The sequence below is a fragment of the Xyrauchen texanus genome, chromosome 8 (assembly GCF_025860055.1).
Source record: "Xyrauchen texanus isolate HMW12.3.18 chromosome 8, RBS_HiC_50CHRs, whole genome shotgun sequence".
NCBI lineage: Eukaryota > Metazoa > Chordata > Actinopteri > Cypriniformes > Catostomidae > Xyrauchen > Xyrauchen texanus.
The window spans coordinates 2015477-2040983 of record NC_068283.1 but is presented as its reverse complement, the minus strand read 5'-3'; the positions used below and the strand labels follow the sequence as shown (position 1 = coordinate 2040983).

At 38.5% G+C, this 25507-nt stretch overlaps 1 protein-coding gene across 1 annotated transcript; it reads right to left on the bottom strand.

Moving 5' to 3' along the window:
• Positions 1-28: 28 nt before the first annotated feature.
• Positions 29-25381, bottom strand: LOC127648369 (transcription factor MafG). The gene is made up of 3 exons (XM_052133026.1): positions 25264-25381; positions 2661-2734; positions 29-469 (listed from the first exon to the last, which is right to left on the bottom strand). The coding sequence occupies exons 2-3, from the start codon at positions 2694-2696 to the stop codon at positions 29-31; spliced, it is 477 nt and encodes a 158-aa protein (XP_051988986.1). The 5' UTR covers positions 2697-2734; positions 25264-25381.
• Positions 25382-25507: the final 126 nt, after the last annotated feature.

The window sequence follows — 25507 nt, the reverse complement described above, 5'->3', positions numbered from 1 at the left end:
CATACGTACAATGTTCCCCAGCTGTGCATTATGTTTTGGATTTGACAATGGTGATGACGCTGGTGGCAGCCACCTTGCCGGGTATAAGGGGCCCTATGACAGACGTGATGGGGCCCCTTGCTGCGACCACAGGGCTGCGGGCCACAGTCCTGGCAAAGCTCTGCAGGGCCTCGTATTTGGAGCGCAGCACGTCCAGCTCCACTTTCATGCTGGCATTCTCGGAAGCGAGCTTCTCCACCTCCTGCTGAAGTTCCACCTTCTGCTTCTCCAGCTCCTCCTTCTGTGTGACACGTTTGACGCGGCAGCTAGCAGCGTAGCCGCGGTTCTTGAGCGTGCGCCTCCGCTGCTTCAGCTGCAGGATTTCATCTTTGGTCAAACCGCGCAGGTGCTGGTTCAACTCCCGCACAGACATGGACACCAGCTCATCATCTGTAAGACTCGTGCCATTCTCACCCGGCTCACGCTTCACCTGGAAAGAAGAGCATGAGTTTTTCACTCATAATCAAGCCAGATTGATGACACTTATCGAGTGGAGTTTTCTCTCTGTCTAAGAAAGAGAAATGAGTTTTTCACTTTGTGGGAAACTGTCAACAAAATACTGATTTTGAGATATAAAAGGCATTTTTGGAATACCAGTTTTGATGCTTTTGAATTCAAATATGTATTTTATCTTTAGATTGTTGATTCCAAATGAACATGAATGAATGGCAGATTCTTACTCTACTATACAATTCTTTACTATGGCTGTTAGATCAGGAGAAAATTAAAACACTACTTATGAATTAAAGGTTGAGTATTTAAAATATGTAATGAGCATTATTTTACTAAGCCCTTAAACTCGCTGTATAATTTTTTATACACAAATTTAAAAGCTCGCCCTACACACGTCCAGTGGACTAATTGCAAAATAATGGTCTAATTTTTAAGCCCCCCCATTATATATTTTTTTTTAAAGAATCCAATAATTTACAAGTAATATTGCATATGTTAACATACATATAGTCACAGTGCTGTGAAAAAGTATTTGGCCCCATCCTGATTTCAGTTTTTGTATATATCTCATACTAAACAATTTCAAAATATCAAACAAAATCTAAAATAAAATAAAGGCAATCTGAGTAAACACAAAATACAGTTTTTAAACGATAATGTTATTTACTGAAGCAAAAAAGTTATCCAATACCAACTGGGCCTTTGTGAAAAAGTATTTGCCCCCTTAGTTACTAAATCCCAAATCTATAAAACTGTATTCATAATGGGGTTCAGCTGGACTAGAAACACCAAATCAAATCAACACCTAAATAGAACTTTTTGAGCAGCATGAGCTGCTAAAAAAGTAGCACGCTATGCCAAGGTCAAAGGTAATTCTAGAAATCATATAGGAAAAAGGTGATTGACTTCTTCCTTGCTGAGCAGCCTTTCAGGTAATGTCAATATAAGTCTTGTTTTACTGTGGATATAGATCCTTGTCTACCCGTTTCCTCCCACTTCACAAGGTCCATTGCTGTTGTTTTGGGATCGATTTGCACTTCTTGCGCCGAACTACATTAATCTCTAGGAGACAGAATGCGTCTCCTTCCTAAGTGGTATGATGGCTATGTAGACACATGGTGTTTATGCTTGCGTACTATTGTTTGTACAGATGAATGTGGTACATTCAGCCATTTGGAAATTGCTCAAAAGGATGAACCAGACTTGTGGAAGTCCACAATTTATTTTCGGAGGTCTTGGCTGTTTTCTTTGATTTTCCCCTGATGTCAAGCAAAGAGGCACTGAGTTTGAAGGTAGGCCTTTAAAATACTTCCACAGGTACACATCCAATTCAGTACACCTCCTATCAGAAGCTAATAGGCAAATTATCAAAAGAATTGACATAATTTTGTGAAATTTTGCAAGCTGCTGATTAACTTAGTGTAAGTAAACTTCTGACCCACTGGAATTGTGATATAGTCAATTAAAAGTGAAAAAATCTGTCTGTAAACAATTGTTGGAAAAATTACTCATGTCATGCTCAAAGTAGATGTGCTAAACGACTTGCCAAAACTATAGTTTGCTAATATTAAATCTCTGGAGTGGTTAAAAATCACACACAGATCAGCCACAACATTTTCACACAAAACGGTCTCTAGAATTTACAATGAATGGTGCCAAAAAACATCCAGTGAGCAGCTGTACTGTGGAATACCTTGTTGATGAAAGAGGTCAACAGAGAATAGTCAGACTGGTTCAAACTGACAAAGTCTACGGTAACTCAAAGCAGTTGCTCTGTACAATTGTGTTGAGAAGAATATCATCTCTGAATGATGATTAGGTTGGCACAGTTTTGGCGGCACGAGGGGACCTACACAATATTAGGCAGGTGTTATAATGTTGTGGCTGATTGGTGTGTATATACACACACACACACACACACACACACACACACACACACAACACAATACAATATATATTGTTTTTTTAAATGAACGCGGGCCCGACAGGCTTTTGCACTGGGGCCCGTAAGATCCAAGTTAAGCCACTGGCCACACATATGTTTCTCATACCAACAGATGGCAGGTAGACTTGTAGTAGTCTGTGAGTTACAGTATAAGGGAACATGCCAATGTCTCCCCTACTTCAAAGAAAAGCTGCTTATATGTGCAGATATCATGTGACCTTACCTTTAATGCTTTGTTTCCCTTGTTTGTAGTAGTCATACCACGAGAGCCGCTCTCCACTGGCCTGCTCAACGGGTCTGTGGATACAGAACACAACACATCAGGACACACATTTTCATTACATTTATACAGTACATTTTCATTTTCAAGTTTATGTGTGATCCTTGTGCTACATTATACAGTCTCCGACATGATATACACAGTGCCTGATGAGGCGTTTCACATCACAGCACTTATATTGTATAATTTAGTACAACAAGGAAACAATATCAATCAATCAGAGACCAGGACTGCAACTCTCTGTGTTTAAGCTTCAATAATATCTTCCCGTTTGAATTCAAAGGGAACAAATGACAAGAAATGTGAAAGAAAAAATAGTTATAGTTTAATTTCCAATTTACACGAACATCATTTGGGGTCTCTGGGGTCCCAAACTTAGATAGTAAATTCAATCTCAAGAGAACATGAAGGTTAACTTTAATTGTATATTATACTGTTATTGAGCTCATGCAACAAAACATATGTCAGCAAATTTGCAGCATTGCAAAGATGAAGATGCTCTGCCTGCCTGCACACGGTCCAATCATCACAGCAAAGCAGAGATGATGCCCTGAGTGAGTGTGTGTGTAGATCTACATAGTTTGGGGATGAAATTATCCACAGAAATTAGTTACGAAACCTTGCTTTAGGAACAGTTGAGAACATCCTCAATTGGAAATTTGATTCATAAATAGCATAAATAATCTTTGGTTAGGGTTAGCCTGTAGTCATTACATTTAACTTCATACAAAAACAATAGAAGCCTATAATATGTCCCCCTGATGGAATGGAAGCAGCTGTGTCACAGTGGGGATGTTGTCACACACACACACACACACACACACACACACACACACACACACACACACACACACACACGCTGGGTCAGCAGTTTCTTGTCACCACTGGCAGTGTAGCTGGCAGACACACTGACGCACTGCTGAGATCACCTGCTTGTGTGTGTGTTTGTCTCTTCACACTCCTCCAGTGACTGCCTAGAAGTTCAAAACCAGATAAATGTACTACTGTATTGAAATAAACTGAGAGTTATGTAGTATCGGATGCTCTTTGGGATGACACAAAGCATTGGCTACAGTAATATTATAAAAGATTCCAATGATCAAAAAACAAGTACATTTATAGTTAATAATAACAACTATAAATCACAATAAATTAGCAGCTTGGTTTAAGCATGAATTTCAGTTTAATATTTGGACTTGATGTGCAAATTCCTCCCATAAGTCACCTGATTACATTAGAAGAAATGTATTTCAAAGCCATTTCTGCATTAATACTGTATTGAACTGAAGTGCAGTCACGTGGACTATTTTACAGTGCTTGATGCCGCTTAAAGATGAACTTCTATTATTCCGTTCTGTGACAACATACAGAAAGTAAAAGCTCCAATAACAGCAGAAAAAAATAAATATCTTATGCAGTGTTGTTTCTAAAACAATATTAATCGAATTGATCTTGTTTTAAAGATTGTTTTATATTTTTATAGGAAAACAATACAAAAATTATCATCAAGAATATGATATGTCTAACTAGAAAAAATTTATTATGATCTAACCTGAAAATATGATCGTGTCTGGTAACATGTGCATGTATAATATCTAGAAATAGCATTTTAGCTTAGCGTAAAGCTGACAATTTACACAAGGATTATTTTTATTTCTTCTGCTCCAAACTTACTTCAAACTTACTTCTCTGTCTGCTCGTATGAATGTAACGCATCATAAGAAAGTGTTTCACCGCTGTTCAAATGCACTTTGGATCACATCATTTATATGTAGAAATGTTTTCCATCTGAAAGGACTAAATATTAAATGAAACAAATGACAATAAAATGCAAAGTAATCAAAATACTTTTTGAATGCAACTGTATTCTAAATACCAATTATTTCAATTGTAACTGTAGTGAAATCCAGTTACTTATATTTAGTATTTTAAATATGTAATCCTGTTACATGTTGGCGAGTAAATATGAACATTTTACTCAGCAGTGATTGAGTTCTGTGTCGAAGCACTGAGACCTTTTACTGAATAAAAAGCAGGTGATTAAGAAGCTGGATTCAGCCTCATCTTTCCCTGCATGCTGTGTCTCACGAGCATGCAGGAAAATGCTTTTGTGTTTCATTCAGTTGAACAACGAGGGTCTCGTGGAACCGCACTGCAGACATCGCAAAGATGAACTGTTTCAAGCGTGCTGATGCGCGCACCGTTTACAGATGCTCACGCTAAACTTCCGTGAAAATATAAAATAGGTATTAATTTAATAGTGAACGCAAAAGCACTCCAGTTTTACTTTAATGACCATGTAATGCAAATATCTGTGGTCATTGTGGGTTCATTCAGTGTTAATTACATGCAGTGACACAGAAGAAATGCCCATCTACTCTATTTCTGTGGAGATGCTAAAATGCAAGAAACAGAATCTCAGTCTTACTTCAGCAGAAATAAGCTCCTGTGATTTAATCAGAAAGCTTTAAAATAATGTGTGAAAGTGAAGAATATAAGGCAGAGATATTTTACTACTGCATAATATAATATAATATAATACAGGTTGGCTGGGTTCCCTCCAAAAAAGTGTGAAAACTTGGACCAAGACTAAATCCGACAAAAATGAAAGAAAGAGATAGGAGTTTGCGTTGAAAGGAGTCAGTTGAGAGATATTTTAGTTATTTAGAAATATTTTCATATTTAAAATCTTATTTTAATAATTTTAAAATTAAACTTTTAATTTGATTATCATTCATACATTTTTGAAGCCTGTTTAGTCATCAAATTGCAGTAATAATTTTGCACATGCAGAAATTGTTAATATATTAAGAAGAATGAAATAACAGTACACACAGTAGTCCAGCAACCATGGATGGCATGTCCTCGTTAGCAATCGCATTTTCTAAAAAATACCAAATCAAACCAAGTGCACATACAGTGCATAGTGAATAAGACATTTACTTATAGCACAAGTGAAGCGCATTTACTTTGAAGTTGCTCCAGAGACTATTGGGAAAAATCGTAACGCTCAACCAAGAAGCTCTCGCGCCCAACAGTCAAAGGATGTAGATAGTAAGTCCCGCTTTACAGGTAAAAGAGCCAATCACCTTTTAGATACAGACATCGCCTGTCAATCAACATGAGATCGCGCATGCGCATTAGCTATTAAAGCTGGGAAAATTTTGTTTTTTAGCATAATCTGAGGTAAAGAAGCACCGTTTATGATACCAGTGTTGTCAGATTTTACTGCTGATTTGAAATATGTTTTTTGTTCGTAATCTTGACCGACCATTTTGGAGATTTTGGTTTTCCCCATTCAAGTAGATAGGAGCTGTACTGTCATGACTGGAAATAGCCTCCCAAGAGCATTCCAAACATGGCTGATGGTGAATTGACTTGCTAGAAAGACTTTGGTTGCACTCACGTGCTTGTGCGGTTCCAGCGAGCAGCAACAATCTCCTGATAGTTTAAACGGCCTGGATCACCTGTTGGATTCATGATTTGTGAATAAGAGGAACTTTTGATCTTGATCCTGAAGTTTGATTTTGGCTGATAGAATACGCACTTCAGAGGAATATAATATATGAGCCTTCGATGGGAAAAAAATGCTCTATTTTCATGAGGTTTGTTAATTACATCCGTTTAAACGAGACATCTGCATATTTTCAAATGGTATAGAAGATTAATATTTATTAGAAAAGAAAGTTAAAAGTGACAGGGAGAGTGAGGATGTTAGATTGAGCACTTTAGAGGTAAATAAATGAGCGCTCCACAGGATGCTGGATCTGCTCAAGTTTTGTGAGGTTTGTTTATTTCATCTGTTAAAATGAGATATGCGTGTATTTGAAGACGGTATATGATATTAGTTTTATTGATATTTGTCTTTTTATCATTAGAAAATACAGCTAAAGGTTACCGGGAACTGCTGAGGAGAGAGAGGGAGAATGAAACAGACGAGCACTTAAACTATTATGAGCTCAAACGCGTCTGCTGTGGCTCTATGTGGACCGTTTAAATGAGACTGTGTTCCACACTGGTCTATTACTATGTAAAATAGTAAAAGTGGCCATTGTTGCCGCACGTTCACACCAAGTTAATCATTAGTGGTGTAAGTTTGCCACAAATCAATAGGTCTAGTTTTTCAAGTAATAGCAGTAAGGTGAGGGGGAACCATTTTTTATAGCAGCAAACTGCTGAACCACTAAAAAAAACTGACAATCAGAGCTGAATATCTGGAGAGGACCGACAGCAGACTCACAGGAGATCAGAAAATGCTGAGTGAGGCCGCTATGAGAGAGAAGTTGAAGAAGCAGAGATAGAGACAGAGCGAACAAATAGAGCGAGGGGGTGTGGAAGGTGCTGAGGAAACAGCCTTGTAAAAAATGCACCCTCAACACATTTGGGCGAGCTTGCAAAGTGAAGGGTGAAAAAGGCCTGATCTCAGCAAGGACCCCAACCAAGACCAATTAGAGAGTTGTGAAACTCAACTTAAATGACCACGGCAATCATTTGCAACCTTCAAACCCTGCCAGCATTCATAAATCTAGAGGGCGTTTAGGACCCGCAAGGTCTAGAGATACATGCGTTGATAAATAAATTATCTAAACATACGATACATGCGGAGTCAACAAAAATGCAGTGGCTTTGCGTCCCAGTGTCAGTGTTAATGATGACTGCCTTCCTTTTCTGAGGCCTCAGAGAATAATCTACGGCTGGACGCCACTGGGGTGGGCTATGCCAAAAAGACAGTGGTCTGTTCTGTATACCTGTCTTCTAGTCTACAGCACAACGTGACCCACCAGCACAATGATACAAGCGCATTTCACTGCTCTAGTGGCTATTAAAGAAGTTTATTGTATGGCTCTCTGGAATACTTGATGGTTATTAGTTAATAGCAGTGCTCGATCGATCAACACCATTGTCTGGAAAGCGGTTTCCTACATATGTAGTAGTATAATACTCCAGTTTCAATTCATGCACGCTTTCTTCTCACATAATAAATACAAAAGAGTTGAAATTATTTGATTTATTTGGCAAGTAGCCATGTATACTCTAGTGTGGTCAAAATACTGGTACTTCGGTACAAAGTTGGAACTAAAATAAAAAACATGCAACAATGCCAGTGTTTCTACAGAACATAATTCGTGTCTGACTGACACGCAACTGGGTTCAAATGCTCACACACTTATTTGAATGTGTTAAAATTAAAATTGTGATATGTCCTAATAAGCTAAATAAAGCAAAAATACAACATTTTGTCCTTTTAAAGGTTATAAGGCCTTTAATTCTCCATCAAGCAGCTCAGTAATAAGATAAACAGGCTATAACTGCACACAAAAGCAACCCATCAACTGCTTGACTCCAAATCACAGTTGCACTTGTTCCCTGCATACTAAAAAGTAAAACAAAGTCATTGAAAATCAAAGTTCATTATCTTTGTTACAAAAAAAACAGGTGCACAATTGATAATTGCAGTCAGAGTTAATTTCGGTACAAAGGTCTGGCTTAAACTACACTATTCTTCATGATGAGCCAAGATGCTTGCTGATGTTTGATACCATAGTCATACGCATCAGAAATATCCTTTGTCTGATAATGAACATCCTTTTCATAATATCATTTGCCTTTATATTGGATAAACATAGTGAAGAGCAGGCAGAACTTGAACCTGCATTTCCCAGGTGAGCACCATGTGAGGGGTGGGGATGTGCAGAACTTGCATAATTAGCATTCCAATTCTGTAGAAATCTGCACAGCTTTCTGTGCTCGTTAGCTGGGTTTCCATCCAAATATTGTTATGCACATTTTGAAATTGTGCATTAGAAATCCTGAATGGAAACACTTGAAATGCGAATAAACTTTCTAAATTTGCTTAAAATGTTATGCGCTAGGAGGAGGTGGATCTAGAGTTTAGCATTAGTTAAATGCGCATTAAGGTGATGGAAACTATGAAGAGTTTTGACTATTCGTACATGTGTTATGAGCGTGCGATAGCTTGATGTGACTTGCCCAATGATACGTCCGATCTTGGCACACAATTCTTTGAAAATAAGCCTTGTCATTCAGAAGTGTTTAACCCAAAGCTGGACGATAAAGTGGGTTCTCAAAATCCAACAGAACAGTTTTGAGTGCAGGCGCTCCCAGGCATGCGGAGACAGCGTGTGGACATCACAGCAATTTCATCCCTCATTACATCAGATATTTTTATTCTGCGGTGTCTCCTTGCAGAATTTAATAAAATGAGGTACAATTGTTTCAATCCTGTAAATAAAACTCCCTGAAGAAAGCAGGTAAATTCAGCCGCTCCATCATGAGGCAGGCTTCCTCAAGTTAATGCTAATTACGTAGTGGATGGAAACGCACATCAATTTGTATTTTCTTCAGTCAAATCTTTGTAAAAGCACTTACAAATGCGAAACATTTGGATGGAAACCCAGCAACTGATTCCATGTGGGCCTGACTGTTATTAAGCCATTTATAGATTGATTTCCTCAATGAAGTGTAAACGTTGTGGCTCGGTGATGCTTTCAAAACATGAGCTGCTTGACTGAGCAGTGCGAAAAGTCAACCAGTGGCGTGAGTTTGAGGCTTAATCAAATACTCGGCCTGGCTCTCACCTACCTTTTCATGTATTAGCTAAATGGTACTAATGGGTGATTAAACGGATAAAAACAAATTCCAAAGAGTTCTGTTTAAGGAGAAACCTGAGTGTGGAAGGGCTGAGGGCGGGGCCGGGTCGTGATTATACACACCCGGCCCCTTATCAGGCTAATTAATCCTCCGAGAGGGATAAAGGCCGATGGCATACGGTGGTGCGACCAGAGACAGTTTACGGACATGTCCGTCATGTGTTTGTTTGTCTTTAAGTTATTCATTAAAATATTATTTATATTGCCAAGCCGGTTCTCGCCTCCTCCTTTCCATTAGACTACAGAGCAATATCTAAAGACCAGAATATCAGAGACTTGGAGGACTCCTTTGTTTTGGCCAGTATGTAACCACCCCTTGGAAACTGCTTAGCAACACGCTAAAAAACACTTCGAACGCAATGTGTTAATAGCACTGTGTTATCGATTGCTCATTAATTAAAATGAGTGTTAAAAATAACAAATATGATGTGTACAAATGTATATTTTGTTTTATTAACAAATGTTACCAAGAATGGTTTCAAAATAAGATATCTTCTGATTAACATTTTTATTGGTTGATTCTCAAACATAACACAGAACAAGGCAATATATATACATGCTCAGAGTCACCCATTATCCCCCTTAATCTCCAATAATTCCCTATCCCCCTCCCAATCCCCTACTCCACCCCAACCCCCAACAAACATTCCGGTGGTCTGAGTATACACATAAAAACATGGAAATAGAGAAAAAACTTTTTTCTCCACATTGCCCTCACGTCATGTATTTGTCCCATTTCTTTCCGTATGCATCTAATCTGCCAAGCTGTTTGTATGACATCTTTTCGAATGCTTCCACCCTGCCCAATTCGGTGAACCATTCTTGAAATGAGGGAGAACCAATTGACTTCCATCCTCTAAGAATTATTTGTCTGCCAATCATTACACTAGTTTGGACCCAGCTTTTTATATATTTGTCATCTCCTTTAATATCCACCCCATCACCCAATATACATAGTCTGGGGCAGAATCATATTCACAGATACAATTCTGGCCTTTTAACCAGAATTCTTGAATCTTTTCACAGAACCAGGTCTCCATCCTCCAGACATTGGCAGCAGATAGGTGTGTCTTATACACCAAGCCTAAACAATCTAGAGGGAGTCCAATAGAAATTATGCAAAATCTTAAACTGAATAAGGCATACCCCTTGCATCCCTAGACATAGTTTAACATTTTTTTTCAAATTCTTTCCCACTCCCCATCCTCCAATACCAAGTTTAAAATCGCTTTCCCATAATCTCTTAAAAGCTGTTAAGGCCCCATCACCAAGACTAATAATACACTGAAGCTTCATGCCCCTTTCCAAAGGCCATGAGCACCATACAAAGAGTGTCTGCAGCTTTAAGGGGTTGTGTACTACCACCAAAAATAGTACAAAGTAAATGGCGTAATTGTGAGACCTAGAAATCCCAAATTGTTGTGTTATATTTTCAAATGATCTCAAAGCTCTGTTTTCATACCTTTCACCCCTCTCAATCCATTCTTTCCAGCAAAAGGGGGAGACTTATTAATACATAATTTGGGGTTCAGCTATATGCTTGAGGAAACATTTAGGTAAGAATCAAATTTAACATGCAGGAATCCTTTGTCCATACTGAATATTTGAAATAATGAGATGCATTTTTACTTCTCTAGGCAATTTAATAGAAAGATTTTGCAATGGTGAAATTGGGGCAAGGACTGCTTGTTTAATGTTGTACCAGGGAGGGGCTCACTCAGGTGGAAGAGACTGATGGGCCAAGTGTCTAAGATTAAAAGCATAGTAATAAAACCAAATTTTGGGATGGCCTAAACCTCCTTGTCAATTGGTCTATGCAACTTACTGAAATGCAAACAAGGTAATTTATCATTCCAAATGAAATACTTAGATATTCTATCAAATTGTTTAAAATAAGAAAAAGGAACTTCTAGAGGGAGAAACTGCAGTAAATAATTGAATTTGGGGAAATAATTGATTTTTATAACATTGACCTTCCCAGCCATAGACAAATCTAGTGATGCCCACCTATCAGCATGACACGATAACTTTAAAATGATCTCAAATAACTAAATCTCTCAAATTTTCTGGAATAAAAAGCCTTATACCTAATGCCTTGCTTGGGCCATTGAAAGGTTCCAGGTTGGAAAGCTATGGTAGGACAATATACTGTCAGAACTTCCAAGAGCTTCCAATTTAGACGGCAAAAAATGTAAATGTTATATTTGATAGCAATCTAACCTTTGAAAAACACATTTCCAATATTTGTATACTGCATTCTTCCACCTCAGAAGTATTGCTAATTTACGACAATGAAAAACATTAAAAACAAATTCAAGCATTCATAGATTATTGTAATACCTTAAGGTGGATGTCCTGCAGGTTTAATAAATAAACTTCTGCTGGTTCAAAATGCAGCCGCTAGAGTGCTAACTAGAACCAAGAAATATGATCATTTCAGCCCCATTTGGTCTGCGCTACATTGGTTACCTGATAAGTATTCATTTTTTAATTCTGTTAATTACTTACTTAGCTTTGAATGGTCTAGCTCCAAAGTACTTAAGGGAACTTCTATCATGTTATAATCCATCACGCACACTACGATCACAAAACTCTGGACTGTTAACAATACTTAGAATATCAAAATCCACAAAAAGAGTAAAAATAATTTCATATTTGGCACCTAAACTATGGAATAGCGTTCCTAGCAGTGTTTCAAACTCAGACACATTCTATCAGTTTAAGTCTAAACTAAATACTCATCTATTCAGCCTGGCATCCACCTAATTTATCCTTCAAACTTTAAAGTGAGCCTGCCAGATCTATCTCCGGTCCTGCCTGATGTCTGACTCCCACTGCAAATTGTGCTGAGAGATGATGACCAACTGCAGCATGTGCCAGGCAGACTTCATTTCAGTCTACCAAGATGGACTTCACAGGGAATGAATTGAAGGAAACTCAATGTCCTGGGATTCTTCATGAGCCACTGTCTGAAGCATGGACTCAGAATGGAGTTTACCAAAAATTACCTAAGCTTCCAGCCGGACTGAGATGCTCCTCACTGAATGATACCTATATCAACTTGGTCAAAGGAGGGCCAACATTCCCTTAAATAATGAACTTTATAGAAAATGAATTAACCACTTACAAAAGGCCTTTATCAGCCAAAATCAATGTCAATGTATCATAAATAAAATGTAATGTACATGTATTTCCTAATTTAATTCGGGATGACTTCAAAGACTTTAACACTAAAACTTTTAGTTCATTCAAAATCATTTTGTTTAAATCATTGACCCACAACACTTACTTAGTTTACAAATTGTAACCACTAATAGTTCTAAACATAAATAACTAATATTGGCATTATATTCATACATTTTCTGTTTATAAAATGTCTAGTATTCTCAGAAGAACTACAACTGTGAATAAACCCCATTTTATTCATGGGGATACTCTGCTTAATTGATTAGCCAGAATTTTAGACAATATTTTTACATCTAACTGGATTAGAGAAATTAGATGATAACTTTTACATTAATTTGGATCTTTATCTTTTTTAAGATTGAGACTGATCAGGACTTGTATCATGGTTGGTGGTAGTTCACCTTTCTTTAACGACGTGTAAACTTCTGACATAAGTGGAGCCATTTTTGTAACATAAGATCTAAAAAAATTCTGCGGCAAAACCATCCGGCCCTGGTTCCTTACCTGTTGGTAAAGCTTTAATTACCTTAACAAGCTCCTCCAAAGTAATATCTGAGTCAAGAAAGTCATTTTGATCATTCGTCAATTTAGGAAGTTCTAATGGCTCTACGAAGTTGCTAATATCCTTATCGGTAGAGTAAGGCTATTTTAATGTATCTGGCAAGATTTTCCCTGCCTTGTCTCCTGACTTAAAGTATGTCTATCTTGCCCAGAATAAGCCAAACTCTACCTTCTGTAACAAAATAGCATTATACCTTCATTTTAGCTGAATCAACTCTCTGAGACCATTGGATGACATTTGGCATTTCCTATGCTTTGATCTTTTTAATGAATGAGGCATTTTGTATGATCTGCCCCCTAAGAACTGTCTTAAGCAACTCACATGTCATGCCCACAGAGGACACCGAGGACCAATTGGCTTCCACATAAACACTGACTTCTGCTTTTAACATTTGTTGAAATGCTGGGTCATGCAGAAGGGATGTATTAAAGCGCCATCTATATGTTTTCTTTTCTCTATATGCGGCAACATCTTTAAACACACCAAAGCATGATCTGAAACTAAAATGTTCCCAATTGAGCAGTCAGTGGCAAAAGGAATGAGTGACTTAGATATATACAAAAAAATCTATTCTAGAGTAAATCTTATGAACTGATGAAAAAAGGTGTAGTCCCTCCTAGATAGATTCAGAAGTTTCCAAATGTCTGTAAGACCAAGATTTTTACACTTCCTCTGTAGTGGCAACGTTGCTCTAAAGGGTCTACACACTTTAATATCACTATGATCAAGGACCGGATCCATTAAAAATATTGAAGTCTTCACCCAAAACCACATCATGAAGGATCCCAGCTGCTTGTAACTTTCCCTCAAGATCTATAAAAAGTTCTGATCATCAGCGTTGGGTGCAAAGATATTAGCCAAAATAAGATTTTGCCCCTGTATTTCAGTCAAAACAATAATGATTATTCCTAAATTAACATTAATCTGTTTGAGACAATTAAATTGTAAATGCTTACATATCAATGTAATGACTCCCCTGCTCTTCCTCGAACCAGCACTGCAAAACGCATGCCCACCCCATGCCCAGCCAAGTTTTTCAGCTTCTTGTGCAGAAAGGTACATTTCTTGAAGGAATCCTATACATTTTCAAGCTTAAGATATAGATAAGTCCTTCTTTTTATAGGGTGCCTCATCCCTGCCTCTTTGGACCTGGGAGGGTGACAAGGGGAGGGAAAAAAACAACAACAAAAGAACGAGAGGGAAAGGCCAACACAGAGTGACAGAGGGAGAGAGAGAGGAGAGAGAAAAAAAGAACGTACTCGCCGGTTCTCAGATACGCGGAGTAGCCTCGGCCACTCCTCAACTCTTTTGTGGACGGCAGCCACGCCTCCCCGGGTGGATCGGAGGCAGTCCTCCAGCCCCTGGTGGACAGAACACTCTGCCGCATTTTCAGTGGACGGTAGGGGTCTCCCCCTCCCCTGGAAGCACTTCTCCCTCCCCACTCTCAGGCGGCTGGTCTACTCTGTCCTCCGGCGGATGGCCACGGCTGCTTCGTTGGGGTGGATGGTAGTGGCGAGGACTCTACTACGGCACATCCCTCCACCTTCCCGGATTTCGGCACCAATGTAACAAAGTTCAATGGAAAGGAGGAGGCGAGAACCGGTTTGACAATATAAATAATCTTTTTATAAAACAAAAAGGCAGCAACACAACCCGGCCCTCTTCCCTGACACACAAACCCTCTCATACCGCATCAGCACAATGCATGATGAGTAGTCCATACCGCTGATTCAGCGCAGGCAAAGCCACCTACTCACTCCACTGATTTAATGAAGGCCATAGCTTATTGTGGGCATGTGAAAGTCTTACATCCATCCTTAGCATCAATTTTCAGTTTAGCCTTAAAAAGCAAAGCTCACATCCTGTGCATGAAGTAAATTCTTACACTCTTTAAATCTTTCCTGTTTTGCTTGCGTAACACTGGCATAGTCCGGAAAACCATAATGTTGTAATCCTCCCACCACAACTTTCCTTTATTCCTCGCCACACATAAAATGCCTCAGTCTGCCAACCACAAGAATCTTGCCAGAATGGGGGTCTGTCACCCCCTTTGGGATGCTGACCGAGAGCTCTGTACGCACGCTCTTCTTCCAGAAGATGGCCCACTGTGTCAAATAAATTTGGAAAAACCCATACAGGAAATTGACCATATCTTGACCTTCCTTTTCCTCTGGGATACCAACGAAGCAAACATTATTATGTCTGCTCCGATTTTCCAACACCTGATCCATATCAGTTTTGTTGGCCAGCGGGTTAGTCTGCAGCTCTTTTTTGGCTGCTTCCAGAGACTCGATCTGCTTTTCAGCCTCATCCAGGCCCTCCATGTTGGTCAAGACTTTTGTTAGCCCTGCATACATTTGACTTAGAATACTTCCACATCCTACACTCCCCACGCAGTTTAACAATCAAAATTAAATCAGTTCTCACCGAGTAATGTTAACTGAAAGGATAATTGTAGCAACGTGTAGCGGAGAAGGCCACAAGGCTGCTTCCACTCGCATAGCTTCACGTGACTCCCCAAAATAAGCTAACTTCAACAAACTATGCTTTTATTTTTTGAAAAAATTAAAGAAAATATGCATTCATAAATTGTTTTAAAAAAAGAATAAAAAATACCAACAAAAACATTTGCACTTCACTGGAGCTTGCATTATTCAAGCATTAGGATAATACACAGATATAAAAAAATCAGCATTTCTAATGTTATTATTATTATACCAGTCTGATTAGTTTCTAAGTGTCTCATACCTCAATGCACAAAAGAAATCAATTTGCATTACTCAATTGGTTTTAATAGTCGACTAGCTGGTGCAGAACGATTATGCGATTACTCGTACAAATCCCTAGTTTACATAGAAAACAATGAGAAATAAGTGCAGAAGGACAAGCTATGATTCTGTGTGAACGACCCCTTGTGCTGCCAGATGCTGATAAGAGAGTGAGACACAACTACCAAAGACCTCCACCTAAGTTGTCTGTGCTTGGCATACAACTAAGTTCGAATGCACAGTTTTTGCATTAGCATGTGCATTTTTATCTTAAATTTGAAATAAAATTGAATTAACTTAATAAGACAGCTTTATTAAACGTGTAAATCTTTACACTTTAAAATTTCAATCCAGAAACGACATTTTCAACATAGAAACTAGTGTGAATTTGAGTTAGCAGTAAGTGATCATTATGGGATCAGGCATTCTTGTGTATTTTGGTGAAAGCCACCAGGTGAGTCATTTTCCAACCTGCAGACCTCTCAGAAGCCCCTTAATGAAGACAGACCAACTGTGACTGTCTGAGAAACTCTGCAGTTCATTTCATGCATGATCAGCAGCTGATGATAACATGTCGCTCAACCCTTCTGTATCAGCCTGATCAAACACAGTGAGAAAAGAGAAAATGAGTAGTCGTATGCAGATCTAATCACCCCCCAACAGAATCAAGTAAATTATCAAACAAGCCGTGTGTGTCGACCGCCGTTTAACAGCAAATTAAAAAACAGACTGCACCGTGGTTGCGTTTCTGCGAGACTGGCATCAATTTATGCACAGAGGGCAAAGACAACATAAACTAGTGGCTTTTCAGGGCATGAAAAAGGAGCAGAAAATTATTTGGATGCTTTCAACAGCAGTGAAGAAGAGATGGTGTGCCATTAATTGTGAATAACCCAATGCCAACTCTCTTGACAGGACAAACCGTGGTGGTGGATGAGTAGGGCTGACCAAGGTCTCAAAGTATTTTGACACTAGTCAAAGACTGGACCACCCACAGACCTCTCACTGACCATCTGATGCATGCTATACACAAAACTGGAAAGCATTTGTGAAACTAACAAGCCCAGAATGCACAGGTTTATATCAATCCATCTGGAAACTAGTAGATACAAAGAGCACTTGTGATAAAGAACTCACACAAGTTTGCCCAGTTCATAGTTTTTAAATCTTTGAAAGAGATTCACAGTTTAGTTTCAGATGCTTTGTAACCAGTCAAATAAACCACATTTCAGAAACTTCCCTGGCTAGTAAATTTGTTTTGGTAAAAAAAGATTGGTGAACGAAATACATAAAAGATGATTAAAGCCAAAATATGAATTATATTAATATTTACAGAATTATAATGTCTTTTTGTAGAGGAAGATCAAAATGACCATTTTTGCCTATAATTTGGAGCAAAACTACAGGCAAAAAAATTACCTTAGAAAGGTGGAAGCACCCTTATTTTAATTTTACACAGATATATAGGTCTATTACTAAAATCAGTTGACCTCATGTTGCTTTATATGCCAATCGAAAAAGGGTATTTTTTGTTGTTTCCCCCCAGTTGGAGTGCCTATTACTCCAGAAGTATTACAGATATCTTAATATCCATTAAGGTTCTGGTTCAGAACTTTCCTTTTTGTATCTTCACATTTAAGATCCTATATGGTTAAATCCCAGAGATATGGGACTCTCGGTGTGGCTGCATGCATAAATTAAAATTTGACCTATATTAAAGACTGATCTCACAGTGAAATTGGAAACAGTAGGTTAACTTTTCTTTTGCTTCGTTTTCTTAAATTCGAAACACTGCCCACTGCCAAAGCGGTAAGTGTTATGGGCGTATGGGCACATGTGAGGTCTATGTTCTGGGTGTAATGTCCACAGAGGGGTGCCAAATATGAGTTGTAAAGTGAGTTGTTTACAGCTGCACAGGCTGTAAAACAGTGAAGAGGAATGCATATTTTCTAAACTTCACCTGCCCACCCAAACCTAACCATCAGTTAAGTAAAAATGAAAGTCTTCTGACTCGCTCCGGGTCATGCCAAAGGGGAACACGCTGGAGCCAAATAAAAAAAGTCTGATAGGAGATGGTGCTAGTTGGCGACTCTGCATAATGTGGCTGATCCAATGGCACTTTTCCACTACACGTTACTGTTCGACTCGACGTACTTTTCTGATCTTGCTTTCCACTGCAGTTTAGTGCAGCCTCAATGTGGTTGGGATTATAGGCTCATCGTCATAGTTGTGCTGTCTCTACTGCCGTGACATCATCTTAAACGCGACACAAACATACAAGAAAGGAGCAATGAATTAATAGCGTTCTTGATTCTTGGCATGTGGCTGTTTTTCACAGCAAGACGACAAACTTTGTTTCAAAAGAGGCTGACTGCAGCAAGACAAAATACAGCTAAAACAAACAGGAGAGTTTGGGAAATCATACACCAAAGCGCAGACGAGGACATCACTGTGTTATCTCAAAGACGACAAATGAGGGTAAGCTAAACTACCATCTAGCTTATAGCAATGATGCTGGTATTGAGAATTTTCTCTGACCAATCAGTGATCTGCAGGGTTTTAACATCACATTTATTATCGGCTCGGCTCGCTTGGAACCTCAACCAAGGTGGTATTAAAAAAAGTACCAGGCACTATCCACAGTGGAAAACCCCCAAAAAACAAGCGGAGTCGAGTCGTACCATGCAATGAAAAAGCCCCACTAGTGTACCAGAACTCTCGAAAACAAGATGCCGACTTGTGTGACCATGTAGCATTTTCAGTGGTCGAAAACCGAATCTGGGTCACCTGGAATAAGGTTAGTTTTTCATCCCAAAAACATTGACAACATTTTTTATTTTGACTCCTCTCTACAATATAATGGATACTTAGTAAATATTGATCCATGGCATTTAATATTCTGGCTTTCATAGTCATTTATGCATGTCTTTAACCAGTACAAAATCTCTGAGTTGACACAGAACGACCCTATAATTTTTGGACGGGCAGACATTCTGAAAGTCTACAAACAAAAATTTAAGATTTCACAGCATTATTTCCATAATTCCAAAACCATGGTTGGTTGTCTAATTGAAGGTTTTTAGCCATAAACAGCTGCATTGTGACCCAGACTTTATGATGGTGATCAAAAGTCTTGCAAGGCAAGACTAAGTCAACCTCACTTACACTTCAGGAGTAAACCATAAGCAGTCAGTTGTCATTGCTGTGGAGTTTAATTACTGGGGAGAGATTGAATTTCTTTGCTAAATGAAAGCCCCAGCTCAAGGTAAATTTGATATTGACATTTGGAGTCAATCTCTAACATTGTAAAAAGATTAGAGACTCTTTCTAATGCCATATTGATTTTTTTTGCAGAGGGTAAAACACATGGGTAAAGCTTCAATTACAAAACTGGAATGAGAAAACCAAGCTTTTTATAAACTTACTAACATCTTGGTTCAGAGTTAAATATAGTACATAGGTTTTGAGTAAAGCTATCAAAAATAAATGACAGGCCAAATAACTGATAATGGAGCCCAAACAATCTGAATGCACCAGAGAGTTAGAATGAAGAGTGCAGAGGTAGGGCTGTCGCGGTTAAGAAATTTCCCTTGCGGTTATTATGGGTGGCTCAATAGCGCGATATGCGGTATTACCGCCGTTTTTTTTTTATTTTGTTTTTTTTTACAAACCTAATTTATCCTGATTTTACTGCATACAAAGCTCTATTGCTGAGTTATGTAGTATATATTGTTACTTTGTAACTGACAGAGAGACACGTTTTAAAACATTTTTGTTTATTGTTAAATGCCAAACAGCAACAAGAACATGCCTTTTCCAATTAAAAAATGAAAGAAATCAAAGAGTTCTAAAGTATCACATGAAAACAAGTAGCCTAATAAGAAAATGCCTTTTTCTAATTTGAAAACGAAAGAATTCTAAAAGTAGGCTAAGTGAAAATACAGAGAATAAACTTAAGCCTTAACAAATGCGATTTAGGCCTGGACTATCATGTCCTTGTTTCGCGCTAGGAAAACCAATACCTTATAGAAAACCTTATGTGGTTTCAGGGAGGATCGCATGGGGGTAACAATATTCCCCGCGGCACTGAAAACCCTTTCCGACGGTGTGCTCGTTGCACAAATACACATGTATTTGCACGCGACTTTGGACAGCAGCGGAAATCTAGACTGATTATCGCGCCACCAGGACAGTGGATTCGCGTTGGTGTCGATGCACTCCTCATGCAGATAGCGCGTGAGCTCGTTATCTGCTCGCGCTCTCTTGGTTATGGGCGCTGACGCGGAGGTTGTCCGTGACTTCAGCAGGTCTCCAAGAGTCTTTTTCTTTACTGCAGGTGGCACTACCGCTTGCTCTTCGTCTCCAACCTCTGACGCACGGGCAGCGGTCTTTTCGTCCTCCACTCCCACCATCTCTTCGATGAGTGCGGATTTTGTCTCCGTGTCATTGATATGGTCGCCCCTATATCGATGATCTAAACAACACGCCTTTGCCAAAAGTTTTTGTAAGGCAGCTGGTTCATACTTCCCATGTAGAACACCACACATTTTGTGCTTTATGTCCGATGTTAAGGTGGTATACTCGGATGATGGTTTAAGCCAACCCGTTCGGTTAGCGAGATGACACCTCAAAATAGATGTATTGCCGCGTGGAACCTTTTTGCCGCAAATTTTGCATATCGGCTCATCTAAATTCGCTGGCTCACCCTTTTCATTGGGTTGAAAGCCGAAATGTTCCCAAACTGGCGACGTGACATTAGGTTTTGGGACGAGCGCGACTGCCATCGTTTTAGTAGGCCTATTCAAAATAAACGAAACACCAGATAGAGCTACAATGGTTCGTGGGAAAATGTCGTAACACTCTTGCATAATTATTAATTTATTTAACATTAAATGCACAGTGACAAATTGTAAAACAAAAAGGCCACAGCCTTATGGAAGAAAGAAAAAAACTGAACACTGCGATTGCTGCGGTTGCTTTCCTTCCTCTGCGGTTGGCTGGTCAATAGCGCGGTATTACAATATTGCGGTTATCGCGACAGCCCTATGCAGAGGGACACAAGAGGAAGTTTCATAGAGTTTTGAAACACATTGCTTGAAGCACAAGATTTAGGGGATAGTCCTGAATAGCAGAGTGCTGAAATATGAAGCTTGACAAAGGGCGATGCACCCTGAAAACTGCACCATTAGAATGTTTTTTTTCTGTCTCTCGTAAAGGTAAACAAGTGAAAAATGTCAACATACTGCATGTCCAAATGATTGATGCCTGTCACACAAACATGAGCTCATTTATGTAATTAAACATAATTCCGATTTTTTTATTCCTTTACTGCTGGTCGGAGTCTATCGTAAATATTTAGTTCATTCGTAATGTTACGTCCTACCTAAGTTTAATTGTGCAACGGTCAAATAATTAGTAGTGCGTAAATTGTGACTTAGTGCCCATTTATGCTACTACTAGGCTAAGTTGTAACTTACGTATAGCTGGTGCAACAGACCCTTGGACCCTGTTTACACCTTGTATTAAGATGTGTTTTGGGTGATCACAAGTTGTCAACATTATACAGGTGTAAACAGGGTGCAAAACGTTGTGTGATCGGATCACAAAAACCACATACTAAGGTAGTCAAAATGCATGTGACCACATCGCATTTGTGGTGTAAACGCTACTCTGTAAAAGAGACAATTTAGCAGAGACAGCCCACTTCTACTGAAATGGAAGAAATTGGAATGCCCAAACATTCAATGGATGTAGAAAGGTAGTACCGCCTTACAGGTAAAAGAGCCAATCAGCTTTAAATCAACTCGATAAAGTGCATGCGTATTAGCTAGAAAAACTGGGAAAATTGTGCTTTTAGCTTAGTATGAGGTAAAGAATCACAATTTTGCTGCACTGTCATGACTGGAAATATCATCCTGAGAGTGTTCCAAAGATGGCCGACAGTGGACTGATTGCTATAAAGACTTTGTCTTTAATACACAAGTACTCACTAAAACTATGGATCATTTTGCACAAAATGTTGATTTTGTGCTTAGATTGAATTTTATCATCTGGAAGAAACAGCGAGACGGTTTTATTAATGTTCGCATATTTGTCTTTGTTTATTTATTTTTTCAGTGGTTGTGGTGACATGGGGAAAAACAATATAAAGGGGTGCTGTAGTTTATAAAAGTTTGAGAACCACTGTCCTACTGGATGGTTAATTCAATGACCTCAATGAGTGGTATTTATGACTTTAAACCCAATAGATTTTGCTATTTAAAGTAGATTAAATAGATTAACATTTTTAACATGCCGATTTATTAATCAAAATAATTTCAATTAATTGCATTTATATTTCCTGAGAAAAAACAAACAAAGATAATTCAATATAAACAATAGATAATAGGCCAATTCCAATCATTCTAACTATAATTTCTCTTAGGATATTATCTTTGGTTACATCTGTGCAAATTGTAATTGTGGTCTATGCACATTAATGCATCAGATTGATGCTTTTAGAGCATCACACTAGTATCCAGCATCATAAACGGCACATTTTAGGATGTTGTGTCAAGTTAAAAGTTACTTCTCAAAGAAAGAAAGAAAGAAAGAAAGAAAGAAAACGCATAGCAACAGCAAGCAAAAGACAATTTCTGTAAAAAAAAAAAAAAAGAAGACACCCTCTCTTACACTGAGTTTCATCATCGACCCCCCCTCCCAACACTCTCCAAAACCTTATTGATCTCTTCTGGAGTCGTGCGCTGCTGTTGGCACTCACAGTCCTCCATATACAGATAACGCAATACTTCTAAACGACAATCCACACTCTTCCAGGAACTGTAATTTCTGCAGAGACGGCATTAGTAACAAGATATGATGAAGAGCACCTCCTCCACTCATTAAAATCTTTCTTCAGGTTGCATCAACTGCATCAGCAGTCAAAGCAGCCAATGAGTGCCAGAGCACACATTACAAAAAAAAAAAAACACACAGTCTGTATCACAGGCAAAAGGAACAGTAACAGGGTCAAAAATTAACCAGGGCTCGAGGCAAATGCCACTGAAAATGATACATTTATATTTAAATTGTAGGGAATAGTAGTGAATTCATTTGTTTTTTTTTAAATGTGTTACCTGACATTTTATATATTTTGATAATATTCTATTTTATGATTGAGTGCCTCTAAAACAGGAGGGAGCTATATAATCCAACATGTCTAAAATCTCATGACATTCTCATGACTGTGGCAACATTTCTGCAAACCAAAATGATGTGCTGTATTACACGTTTGTCTGCAGTTTCCAAGTGAAATGTCCAGCGGAGGGCACCAAAATCGAGCGAAATTATGTTGTAATCAGAAGAGGTTTGTAAGGAAGATTTTAGATGGAGGTTTAAATTAGTAAAATGTACCTCCCTAACCTAAAGCTTTAGCCTAAACCTAACCAATAGTTTCCAAAATACAACACAGACAACCTTATCCAACACCTATACCTAACTGATTTGGCCTAGTGTTTTAAAAGCAAATTAAAAGCCTATTTTTTCTTATGAAACAAGCTCTTAATTTCATTTCAATGTCACTTTGGTTTTATTTTCACTTTCGTTTCGAGCATTCTAGACTGGGCTCAAACCGCAGTCTTCCGAATTCAAAGTCAAACACACACTAATCAAGTTGGAATAAGTATTTAAATGAAGGCGAATCTGTCACACAAGCATTGTAACACAAATGATTTGTATTAAAAGTGTTTGGATATCATAATATAGCAGTATGTGAGTAATAGTGCAAAAAAAAAAAAGAGCACAGCTGTTGTAGCACCTGTAGTAGCACCTGTAGTGCTCATTTCACCAGGAAACTGCAGAAAAACATGGTAAGCAACAAGTAAAAGTCAGTTTGCAAAAATGTAGTTATAGTAATGTTCATTCTATGAGACCACAGAGACAAGCCAATTATTGAAAATATAGGACTGTGTTTATTGTGTACATGAGATATCTTGGACAATATTTACACCTACTTTTGTATCTCATGTTGATTTTATAAGTGATGCCCATAATTGTTTAAATTGACAATTTATTAATTAAATTGATTCAGTTCAAAAGTATTTGACATAAACGGGAGGACATATATGTTTGTATAAGGTTAGGGTAAAAATTCCCCCATACATGTAAAGAAAAGCCTCTGAAAATCAATATCAGTGTGCCAATATTGCCCCCTAATAAAACAGTTCATTTCTGGTACAGGGCATAGGAGTAACAATGCGTGTTATTGTGCAATTCTCTTGCAAAAAGTACTGTGAAGGTTACTTTAATACCTACCATGTTATTCCGAAGAATACCATATGTGGCAGCGGGGGCGTGGTCAAGCGCCCGTCCGGGAGAGAAAAGCGGTAAGGGCGCTTACACCTGAGATAAATTATGTCTAACACCTGTCTCTAATTTCAGTGAGTACGAGGAGAGCGGCATAAAAAGGCAGCGAGAGGGCCCCACGAGGGAGAGAGATGACAAGCGAACTCAGTGTTTGGCATTGTATGTGTGATAATTGTACGAAGCAAAAGGGGATTAAAAACCTTACCTTGTGGTGAAGACCTGTTTCCTGTGCTCCTTCCTTGGGAAGTATTACACCATTGTTCTGCCATGATATATGTCCAAAAACGTACCATTACCACATGGTACCATGCCCAAAATGCATATACATAATAAACAATACCCAAATCAATGGTACAGTGAAGGTATCAGATGGGACTACCATGATACACATCAAACAATAAAAAGAACAACACCATAGTAATAATAAAATATGTACAAAGCCAAGTTCGAGTTGTGACCAATACTTAAGACATATACTGTCAAAATCAAACATGTAGTAATGCATCTTTTTGTTTAGCAGAGGCAGGGTATAAATCCCTATATAATGCACGATATTCAAAAGCCTTTACATTTTAACCATCAGCTCATGCCAATCAAGAGTGCTGTTGATGTCTCCAGATACAAGATACCTGCTCCTTTTTAAGATAATTCAAACCACAGAGAATAACCCTTCAGATCATTCTTAAAATAATCAATATGGTTCAAAATTGCAATTTCATTTAACAGAGATATCAGAAGCTACACTGCCCTTCAAAAACACGAGCATTCAAACAGGTCTTTTTGCACGCGCGTAAATGCACATTAATGAATCTCAACAAATAATTGAAATCACAATAAGTAAATACAAATCTCCTGTTTCCATACTGTATAACACACAGATTATCAGGTGCAGGTAAAGGTGATCCGGACGGAGATGAAACGAGTATCGTTATGATGAATCAGCATCTGTGAGCCGATTTAAACTCAACAAAGCGATTTGTCGAACAATTAAACATTCATTTAAATGCGACATTTACCTGTCGATGGAACGATTCAATAATAAAAGAATAGATTCCGCTGTTCAGATATGAACAGATGAATTAAGCCACATTGCAATGAACGAACACTCGCGTCCGACCTGAAGCTCGCAGCGTCCTTGTGATGAAACAGCAGCTTTGTGCCGCCGCCGCCGCCGGTGTGTGTGTGTGCACGCGCGCATTTCTGCACATCCCCCTAGTTGTCACTATAAACAAGGATTCCCCTCCATACAATGCGCTGCGC